General features: G+C 47.8%; 1 protein-coding gene across 1 annotated transcript; it reads right to left on the reverse strand.

Annotated features, from left to right (window-relative positions):
• Nucleotides 1-5,967: 5,967 nt before the first annotated feature.
• LOC310744093 (uncharacterized protein) lies at nt 5,968-8,256 on the reverse strand (the record flags this gene model as incomplete). Its single annotated transcript, XM_083574835.1, has 3 exons — nt 5,968-6,011; nt 6,172-7,736; nt 8,253-8,256. The coding sequence occupies 2 exons, from the start codon at nt 8,254-8,256 to the stop codon at nt 6,460-6,462; spliced, it is 1,281 nt and encodes a 426-aa protein (XP_083430961.1). The 3' UTR covers nt 5,968-6,011; nt 6,172-6,459.
• Nucleotides 8,257-11,734: the final 3,478 nt, after the last annotated feature.

Genomic DNA, 11,734 nt, shown 5'->3' on the forward strand with positions numbered 1-11,734 from the left:
CGGATTCCAAAATCTGAGGGATCCCTTGGACAAGAAAGAAGGAGACCAGCCAGGAAGAGCAGAGCAAAAGAGCAGCCTGTCGCTTGGTCTTGATTGAAGACTGTCGCCACAGGACTCCCACCTGCCACCAGGTGGAACAAGATGGAAGCTCCGAACAAAAGAAGACCTCAACTTTTATTAGCTGCTAATCCCCCATGCTACACCCCCAGGACTACATCATGACTACATCATTGACACATCACAAAGAGGAGGGGTTCAGGGAGGAGAAGAAGAGTTTGGATTTGGTATCCTGCTTTATCTCTCCCCTTCAGGAGTCTCAAAGCGGCTAACATTCTCCTTTCCCTTCCTCCCCCCCAACAAACACTCTGTGAGGTGAGTGGGGCTGAGAGACCTCAGAGACGTGTGACTTCTCTGAAGGAGGAGGAGTTGTGGTGGTAACCTGAGGGTCTTCTCACCTGTCCGGTTCCTTCTTTCGCCTCCCCATGATTACATTCCTGAGGACAAAGGGGAGTTCACTGTTTTCTGCCCCCGGAGGGAAGGGCTGGTCACTGTCCTGTGTTTCAGTCCGTACTGAATCCACTTCCATTTGCAGGTCCTTTGTGAGTGGAATGATCTTCTGTCCAGGACCATCAAGGTTGGCATGCCAACTGGGACGGGCTCGCTGCGGACGTGTTGGCTGCCTTGTGCCAAGTCTCCCCCCTTTGATAGTCCTTCGCTCATGGTGCAAAATAAAAGTGGAACGGTGCAGATCCGATGTACGGCTGATTTTCTATGAATTTATAACAGAAGCATTGCGTATGTCGTGTGAGATTTTGACCAGCTTTGGCCCATCTGAAGCTGATACAGGCTCGTCTTATCTTGAGCCCAAGCAGAGCGTCGTCACACAGCAGAAGGATAAGCAGGTAATGTGCCACATGCTGACTTTATTTACAAGCTATGCTGAGAGCATACAAACATGCATCCTGCTTCTGTGAGAGCAGAGAAGCAACTCTCTCGACACAAAGAAACCGAGAGAACAGTGAAAAACAGGAAACCAGTGTACGTCACATCCAGTCTCCCATTCACGTGGGAACCCAACAGTAACTCTGTACACAATTGTCTTGTGACTGCAGTTGCTGGAAATAGAACAGGGAAATAGAAACCAACAGGTTGTGTGTGAGTGTGAGTGTGTGTGTGTTGTGTTCGTACAAACTGAGTGATTGAGGGGGGGGGGTTTCCTGCCACATATGAATCCCAATCCCAAAGAAGGGCAGTGCCAAAGAATACTTAAGCAGTATGTGGACCGAGAACTCCCAGAAGTGCAAGCTGGATTTCGAAGGCTCAGAGGTACCAGAGACCAAATTGCAAACATGCGCTGGATTATGGAGACTACAGAACATCCTTTGACTGTGTTGGGCACAGCAAACTATGGCGAGTTCTTAAAGAAATGGGAGTGCCTGATCACCTCATCTGTCTCCTGAGAAATCTTTATGTGGAACAAGAAGGAGGACGGTATATTGTCCCCTTGCTTATTTAACGTAAATGCAGAATTCATCATGCGAAAGGCTGGGCTGGATGAATCCTGTAATAAAAAATGTAAGGTCTTTTATTCGAACCAATCCTGCCTCCGCATGATAGAATTGCAAATCTGGCAATGCAAAACCTCCTCTCTCCTTTTTATCTGTTAATAACGGGTGTTTAGTTCTCCGTTTCTTTCCACTCCATATAAATGTAGATATTTCCCTTTTCCATTCCTTAAAACAATTCATTTCTCCTAAAATGGGCATTGTTTGGAATAAGAAAATCATTCTGGGGAGGATTCATTACATGAATCCATGTGCTGGTCGCAGCAGGGGGGGGGGAGTCTCCCTGGAAGCTTCAGCATCCGGCCTCCTCTGGGTCTCCTGGCCCCCTCCTCTCCTCCCTCTGAGCCTGAAATGCTCTCTGCCCCAGCCTCTTCCCGCTCATCAAACCCTGTTTCCTCCTCAGCTTACAACATCTCCCCTTCCGGTCTGCTCCCTTTTCTCCCTATTTCAGCTCATCCAACCACCAGTCCCCAGGATCTGAGCCTTCTTCCCTTGTGGGTCCCCAGCTGGTGCCTCCCCCCCCCACCAGCCAGTCCATGACAACAACAGCAGCCACAGCACTGTGGTCCTCTGGTAGGAAAACTCCCGAGTAGCATGATTGAAGCAAAACTTCTGGGACTATGGAAAAATACTATCTTCCTCAAACCCCAGAATGAGCAGGAGCTCTGGGGTTGCCCCAGGGGTTCATGAGTGAAGATGCCCCCCCCCCGGAGATTTCCCTGGTACCTGCAGCCCCTCATTCCACCTCTTGAAATTAGGCTTGGCGGGAAATCTCCCATTCATTTACAGTATATTAAGATCCAATGTACGGCTGATTTTCTATGCATTTATAACAGAAGTGTTGCGTGTGTTGTGTGTGTGTGTCGGGTTTGTACAAACTGAATAATTGGGGGGGGGGGTTCCTGCCACACATGAATCCCAATCCCAAAGAAGGGCAGTGCCAAAGAATGCTCCACCTACCGCACAATTGCACTCATTTCACACGCTAGCAAGGTTATGCTTAAAATGCTACAAGGCAGGCTTAAGCAGTATGTGGACCGAGAACTCCCAGAAGTGCAAGCTGGATTTCGAAGGCTCAGAGGTACCAGAGACCAAATTGCAAACATGCGCTGGATTTTGGAGAAAGCTAGAAAACATTTACCTCTGCTTCATTGACTATACAACAAACTTTGACTGTGTCAACCACAGCAAACTATATCAAGTTCTTAAAGAAATGGGAGTGCCTGATCACCTCATCTGTCTCCTGAGAAATCTCTTTGTGTACAAGAAGCTACAGTTAGAACTGGATATGGAACAACTGATTGGTTCAAAATTGGGAAAGGAGGACGCCAAGGCTGTATATTCTCTCCCTCCTTATTTAACGTAAATACAGAATTCATCATGCAAAAGGCTGGACTGGATGAATCATGTAATAAAAAAATTAAGGTCTTATATATATAATAAATGTTCATAAATGTACCAACAAAGAACATACATAGATATGTCGACCACATGTCTGGAGCAGCTCAGGAAGACCGTCCTGAAACCATTTTGACTCCCAATCTGACCAAATGTTTTCTCTGCAAGGAGGGAGGGGGTGAAGGAACCTTCCCATTGTCTCAGGAATTGGGTAATCACCATCTCAAAGGAATGGCCAGACTACCAGGAAAGGGAATCAGATAAGGCATTATCAGATAACCGGGCAGACAGGAAAAATGACAACATCCACATTTCTGTTGCAGACCGCCTTTTCTGTGATGCAGGTATGATGTTTGTGGGGGGTGGTCTGGGGTTACACCCCTTCTGTGATGTATGTGTGATGTATGGAGGGGTGGTCTTCAGCTCCAGGGCAGGGAGTTTAAAATGTCTATATAAGGGCAGGCACGCCTTCGTTTGGGATCCTCCTCAGGGGAGCACCCTGCTGCAGCAGATCAATAAAGATCAGGCTTACTAGCTGCTTTGCTTCTCAATAGTCTCTGGTTGGCCTCTGTTATTTCTCTGAAACACCCAACAACCCAGATTCTCATCCTTTGCTGTCTCTTTTGCTTACGGTCTTCACTCCCAGCCTTCCTGGCAAGAGGTAGCGAGGAGGGGGAGGGGAGAACGGGAGAATTGGGGTTCTGCAATTAGAGGGGCAATTAACTGCAAGGGGAGAACGCCAATCAAAGCTCTCATTCCCTGTCGGGGAACCTGAGATTTGAAACTTTCCCTTTTTCCCAAGGAAGATACCCCAATGCTCGTCCAAGTGGCCACTTTGGATAGCAAGGGACTTGGGCTCACTTTCCAATTTCTCTTTTTCTCGTAAATGCAGCTGCACCCACAGCACCAAGATCCGGGAGGAAGTGACTGGTGTGCGTCAGAGCGCAAGGGCGTTTACAGTTCCTTTCCGTTCTCTCTGGAGCAGCCGGATTTGGCACTGGGCTGCCAGGCGTCCAATGGAAAGGGACTCTCTTCCCTAGAGTGTAAGAGGCAGAAAAGGTTGCTGGGACCCCATGGTAAATAAAGGGAGGGAGAAGGACTTTGTAGCGTCCTTCGTAGAGAAGACGAACGACTGTCAGGTCAGGAAAGACCTGGGAAAAGGCTGGCGGGTTTTGGCTTTGGTTGAAAAATGGGATCCCCACATTCTAAGAGTTCTAACCGCCAGACTCAGAGGCATGTGCTGGTCGCAGCAGGGGGGGGGAGTCTCCCTGGATGCTTCAGCAGCCGGCCTCCTCTGGGTCTCCTGGCCCCCTCCTCTCCTCCCTCTGAGCCTGAACTGCTCTCTGCCCCAGACTCTTCCTGCTCCCCAAACCCTGTTTCCTCCTCAGCTTGCAACACTTCCCCTCCCATTCTGCTCCCCTTTCTCCCTCTTTCGGCTCATCACCATCCCACCACCAGGAAGGCAGCCCTCCTTCTGAAACACCGAGAGTAAACTGACAGTTCTCTGAATGGAGAGGAGCAGAAAGCGGAGTCCCCTCAAGATCAGTATTGGGACCTGTGGCTTTTCAACTTGTTCATAAATGATCTAGACTTAGGAGGGAGCAGGGAGGGGGCAAAGTTTGCTGATGGCAGCAAATTGTCCAGGGTTGTTCAAACAAAGAGAGATTGCAAGGAGCTCCAAAGGGCCTTCTCCATACAGGGTGAATGGGCAGAAAATACAGTTCATTATCAATAAGATTAAAGGGATGCATGTTGGGACAAAAAACCAAACACCTGTTAATATCATGTACAGGCTCATGGGGTCTGAAGTGGATTTCCCTGTGTGCTCTAGACCAGGGGAGAGGGGAGCTGGTTGCAGCAGGAGGGGGAATCTCTATGGATGCCTCAGCTGACGGCCTTCTCTGGGTCTCCCAATATTGGGATACTGCCAGGGAGATAAAGTCCATCTGAGCCCCCGAGCTCCTTGCCGGACGATCCATCGACCTCCCGTAGTCACGCAGTACCAGCAATTTAGCAACACAAAGCCTCAGGCTTTGTGCACACTCTAACAGCAGAATTCACACAGCAAAAGTTGCACAGCAGGACAGCATATTTACAGTTTATTCAGCGTAGGTCAGAACAAAAGAAGACATGACCGTCTGCTCCAACTGCTCAGGCAAACAGCCGAAAACGAAAGGAACAGACAACATAAACATCCTGTGAGACAGGACATGCGCAGGCTGTTATACAAACACCCTGCTCCCTTTTAAGGTGGAACGGAAATATCCTAACACTCTCCTCCCTCTGAGTCTGAACTGCTCTCTGCCACAGACTCTTCCAGCTCACCAAACCCTGTTTCCTCCTCAGCTTGCAACATCTCCCCTTCCGGTCTGCTCCCCTTTCTCCCTCTTTCGGCTCATCCCCCCACCCGTCCCTGGGCTCTGAGCCTTCTGCCCTTGTGGGTCCCCCAACTGGTGCCTCCCCCCCCTCACCAACCAGTCCATGACAACAACAACAGCCACAGCACTGTGGTCCTCTGGTAGGAAAACTCCTGAGTAGCATGATTGAATCAAAACTTCTGGGACTATGGAAAAATACTATCTTCCTCAAACCCCAGAATGAGCAGGAGCTCTGGGGTTGCCCCATGGGGTTCATGAGTGAAGATGAGCCCCCCAGGAGACTTCCCTGGTACCTGCAGGCCCTCCTTCCCCCTCTTGAAATTAGGCTTGGGGGAAAATCTCCCATTCAATTTCAGTATTCCAAGTTTTCTTCAGAACGTGCAGGGCAGGAGGCAGCGATAAAGTTCTGGTGAAGAAGCAGTGCTGGGAGATCATGCGGTGGGGGGGGGTGAGAGAGTTTGGTGCAAAAACCAAAGGTACTTTCATCTAAAATTATACTCACTATTGTGAGATGTTGCCTTCATTATTTCATTATTATGCAGTTTTACATATAAACACCAGAACTTCACATATACCTCATGCTTTTAGGAATGATTTCCGGCTGAGTTTATTGATCAGAGTGGACTCTGAGAGGAAGACGTCCCACACTCCATACATCTAAATGGGTTCTCTCATGTGAGAGTCCCTTGATGTTCCTTAAATACTCCTTATAAATAAAGCACTTTTTGCAGTCTTTTCATATAAACTGCTTCTCCTCTTTGAGTTTGTGATGGTTTGAAGGGCGTCAACTGTTAAAGTTCTTCCTGTCCATAAGTCTGTTGATTCTGAACTTCCACTAACAGTGAACCTCTATCTACTTTCCTGATATTTATATGGTTTGTCTTTTGTTTGAGTTTGTTGACATAAATCAAGGGTTCCACTCTGACTGAAGCTCCTTTTACAGTCCATACCTTTAAATGGTTTCTCCCGTCTGAGTCCGTTGATGTGTTCTAAGTTTTCCATTATCACTAAAGCTCTTTCCACACTCCATACATTTAAATTGTTTCTTACCGATGTGAGCATGTTGATGTCTTCTCAGGTTTCCACTATAACTGAAGCTCTTTCCCCATTTCATACATTTAAAAAGGTTTCTCCCCTGTGTGAGTCCGTTGATGTCTTCTAAGGTTTCCACTATTACTAAAGCTGTTTCCACACTTGATACATTTATATGGTTTCTCCCCTGTGTGAGTCCGTTGATGTTTTCTAAGGTGTGTACTCCGACTGAAGTCCTTGCCACACTCCATACATTTAAATGGTTTCTCCCCTGTGTGAGTCCGTTGATGTTCTCTAAGGCTTCCACTATCACTAAAGCTCCTTCCACACTCCATGCATTTAAAGGGTTTCTCCCCTGTGTGAGTCCGTTGATGTTGTCTAAGGTGTGTTCTCCGACAGAAGTCCTTGCCACACTCCATACATTTAAATGGTTTCTCCCCTGTGTGAGTCCGTTGATGTTCTCTAAGGCTTCCACTATCACTAAAGCTCCTTCCACACTCCATGCATTTAAATGGTTTCTCCCCTGTGTGAGTCCGTTGATGTGATCTAAGGCTTCCACTAACACTAAAGCTCTTTTCACACTCCATGCATTTAAATGGTTTCTCCCCTGTGTGAGTCCGTTGATGTATTCTAAGGGTTGCATTGAAATTGAAGCTCTTTCCACACTCCATACATTGATATGGTTTCTCCCCTGTGTGAGTCCGTTGATGTCTTCTAAGGCTTCCATTTTCACCAAAGCTCTTTCCACACTCCATGCATTTATATGGTTTCTCCCCTGTGTGAGTCCGTTGATGTCTTCTCAGGTTTCCACTATTATTAAAGCTCTTTCCACACTCCATGCATTTATATGGTTTCTCCCCTGTGTGAGTCTGTTGATGTGATCTAAGGTGTGAACTTTTACTGAAGTCCTTTCCACACTCCATGCATTTAAATGGTTTCTCCCCTGTGTGAGTCCGTTCATGTTGTCTAAGGCTTCCACTATGACGAAAGCTCGTTCCACACTCAGTGCATCTATATGGTTTCTCCCCTGTGTGAGTCCGTTCATGTTGTCTAAGGCTTCCACTATGACGAAAGCTCGTTCCACACTCCATGCATTTAAATGGATTCTCCCCTGTGTGAGTCCGTTGATGCATTTTGAGGTTTCCACTCTGACTGAAGACTTTTCCGCACTCCATGCATTCAAATGCTTTCTCCCCTGTGTGTGTTCGTTGATGTGTTTTGAGGTGTCCACTCTGAGTGAAGACTTTTCCACACTCCATACATTCATATGGTTTCACCCCTGTGTGAGTCCGTTGATGTGATCTAAGGCTTGCACTGAAACTGAAGCACTTCCCACACTGCACACATTTGAATGGTTTCTCCCCTGTGTGAGTCCGTTGATGTTGTCTAAGGTGTCCACTCTGACTGAAGCTCTTTCCACACTCGATACATTTAAATGGTTTCTCCCCTGTGTGAGTCTGTTTGTGCAATTTAAGGTTTCCACTCTTACTGAAGTTCTTCCCACACTCCCTGCACGTAAAACGTTTTCTCTCTCTGTGAGTCCGCTGGTGTGTTCTAAGTTTTGCATTGAAAGAGAAGCTCTTTCCGCACTCCATACCTTTAAATGTATTCTTTCCTTCTTGTGTTCGTTGATGTGAACTATGTGTGCTCATTCAGTGAAGCATATTCCACATTTCACACATTTTAATGGCTATACCTAATGAAACAAAAGGTGCCCTGTCCCCTGCAATTCTGTCTTCTCCATCACCTTTTTCAGAGTGGGCAGAAAGGAAATCCTGTTTGGGTTTCAGGAAAGAGAGCATAGGGGGAAAAAGGACACATCAACCGCCATTAGCACCTTCTCCTATTTCAACATCTCCTACATTCTCCCGTGTCCTACCCATGTTCCCAATTTTTAGAAACTGAAAATGGTATGATGTCGAATGATAGTAATGCATCAGCAACCTTTCATAACACTAAATCATCTTTAATAACACAGCATGATCTTGGAATACCGTTGTCCTGTGGGACTGCATTTCAAATCAAGTGGTTGCCCCCATTTCCACCTCTAGATCTTCATTAATCACCTCCACAGTCCCACTGACCTCAGGAGGTCCATATGGACCATTTTGGGAGACCCAGGCCTTCATTTCTTCCAGGGACTGTGGTCTGGGTCAGTCAGAGAACTAGTGACAAGGCTTGGTGCTTGGGGTCAGCTGAATGGGTGCTCAGGGAAGCTCCTGTTCTTGGAGATGGACCTCTGTCTACGTGGCTCACATTGCATGGAGACAGCAGGAGAAGCAGAAGGAAAGCAGCTGGCAAATGGGAATCCCAGGCGGAAACACCCACCCCAATGGTTCTTTATAATGATGATGTGCTGCCTGATCCTGTGCTTGTCTTCTGACAGAGGACTATCCTAATCTGGCACTGAAAAGCAGGATATTCAGGGCAAGGAGATAACTGTACTTAATAGTACGTAGCCATATTGGTCTGACACAGTCGAAGTAAAAAATTAACAAAAATAGTCCAGTAGCAACTTAGGTTCTTGGGTGAAAAGTAATGACAAACCTAGACAGCATCTTAAAAAGCAGAGACATCACCTTGCTAACAAAGGTCTGTATAGTTCAAGCTCTGGTTTTCCCAGCAGTGATGTATGGAAGTGAGAGCTGGACCATAAAGAAGGCTGATTGCCAAAGAATTGATGCTTTTGAATTCTGGTGCTGGAGGAGACTCTTGAGAGTCCCATGGACTGCAAGAAGATCAAACCTCTCCATTCTGAAGGAAATCAGCCCTGAGTGCTCACTGGAAGGACAGATCCTGAAGCTGAGACTCTGATACTTTGGCCACCTCATGAGAAGAGAAGACTCCCTGGAAAAGACCCTGATGTTGGGAAAGATGGAGGGCACAAGGAGAAGGGGATGACAGAGGATGAGATGGTTGGACAGTGTTCTCGAAGCTACCAGCATGAGTTTGACCAAACTGTGGGAGGCAGTGGAAGACAGGAGGGCCTGGCGTGCTCTGGTCCAGGGGGTCACGAAGAGGCGGACACGACTAATCGACTAAAAAAACAACAACAGCAACAGCACCTTAGGGACCAAGTGCTTGCACACTTCATGTGCTTGCACACTTCTTCATATAGGGAAGGGTAGTGGGAGATGGTAGTAGGAGTACCTTTCTGAGAAAAACCCCAGCCCACCCTCCCACGATATACAAGGGTCTGGTGACATCTGTGTCAGTGTATCTGAAGAAGTGTGCATGCACACCGAAGCTTATACCTAGAACAAAATTAGCTGGTCCCTAAGGTGCTACTGGACTATTTTTTAATTTTTTATTTCAAGTGCGTCAGAGCAACACGGCTACCTACCTGAATCTAGATGTCATGGGCTGTTGGGGAGCAGTAGTTCCTTTGGTGGGGGACATGTCCTGCACCTTCTGGGGTCATTTTTCCACCCTTGGTCCCCACCCTGCACTCAGCTCTCACCTGTGGCTTCCAGAAGCTGTCAGCATGAAACAGGGGTTCAAGCAACGGCTTCAACCGGCCGGCTAAACCAGGTGAGGAAAGCGGATGGGTCTCAAATCCTTGGGGGGCTGGGGAATTCTGCTGGACCTGAAGTCAAGCCCTGGTGGATGGAGAGGAGGAGAACAACCGTGAATCCCACAGTCCAGAAGGCAGATTCTGCCCGTGCGGAAGAGGAACGTGAAGGGCAGGTGGGGCACGTCCACTTGGAGGCTTGTTATCTAGTCCCAGGGTTACTCTGACATTGAATTATATATAAATTACAGTATTGAAATGCGCCTGCTCCCACTTCATATTCTGCTATTACTCTACTCTGCTTGTCTGTTTCTTACTTGAGTGCTGTTTGGGCCCCTGCCTTGGCCCTGTGGACCTAAAGGAGCATCTTGACCCCCATCGTTCAGTCCAGACAGGGAGGTCCGCCTCCGAGGGTCTTCTGCTGGTTCCCTTGCTGTTAGAAGTGAAGTTCCAGGGAACCAGGCAGAGGGCCTCCTGCCCCATGGAATGCCCTCCCTTCAGAGGGCAAGGAAACAGGCAACCATCTGACATTTAGAAGACAGCTGTATCAGGAGGTTTGTAATGTTTGATGTTTTACTGTCTTGTATATGTACTGTACTATTGGGAAGGTAAACGGCATTTCCGTGCACTGTTCTGGTTCGCCAGAAGCAGCTCAATCATGCTGGCTCCCTCGTCCAATAAAGCGAAATGAGCGCCGTAACCCCAAAGTCGGCCACGACTGGACCTAAGGGTCAGGGGTCCCTATACCTTTACCTATATGTACTCTAAGCTGCCCAGAGTGGCTGGGGGAAAAGACGAATACTATAACTTCTACAGTGGTACCTCGTGTTACAGACGCTTCAGGTTACAGTCTCTGCTAACCCAGAAATAGTACCTTTTGTTAAGAACTTTGCTTCAGGATGAAAACAGAAATCGCACAGCGGCAGCAGGAGGCCCCATTAGCTAAAGTGGTGCTTCAGGTTAAGAACAGTTTCAGGTTAAGAACGGACCTGCAGAACAAATTCAGTTCTTAACCCGAGGTACCACTGTACTATTATTATTATCATGTGATTTTTTGTAGTTATTTTGGAATTTGTACTGCAATATCAGCTCACAAAATGTCATGGGTGGAGAAAATCACATGGTTGCTGTAAACTATAATCCCACCCACAAACTCTCATTTATATACAGTATGTAAATCTGGGGGGGGGGGTGTCATACATCTCACCTGTGCTAATACTGGCAGTCTTTGGCCTGCACAGGCACACCTGGTGTGTAGAGCCTCCAGCCACAGGCACTGTCTATCATGAAAATGGGTCCTTTGACTGGGAAGATTCATGCAATCACTGTCATCAGATGCTGATGGGTTGTATCTCAGCTTGTCAGTCACTCTGGCATTGCCTAGAAAGAATAAGAGGAACAGAAATGCTTTTGAGGTGCAACTTCTGTATCGATCCTGAGAGCCATTCCATGGACTCTGCACCCCTGTTTCTGATGACAGGTGTACATTATCATCACCCTCAGTGAAAAAGACAATAAAGATGGAAGCCTGAGAGAGAGGAAAAGGTTTCTGGCTGCTTCCTGGGTGGGATTGCGGAAACCAAGAGCCGCTTCTGAGAAGGCCTCCCCCCTCCCCTCTTCCTCTCGGGATTTCCTCTCCTCTCCAGGGGACCAGTGGTTGGACTGGGCAGAATCGCTGCGTCTGGACAGGGCAGGGGCTTATGGGGTGGGAAGAGGATGGAGACTGCAGGAAGGAAGGGGTGGGGGGACAGGACCCCCACTTTCCAGGGATCCCTCTCTGGTCGCCTTGAAGGGGGGGGGTCGATTGCTGGGCGGGAGGGAGAAGCCAAGGCGGCCCCTCCAGAGATTCC

Source organism: Podarcis filfolensis, assembly GCF_964270895.1.
Source record: "Podarcis filfolensis genome assembly, chromosome: 10".
NCBI lineage: Eukaryota > Metazoa > Chordata > Lepidosauria > Squamata > Lacertidae > Podarcis > Podarcis filfolensis.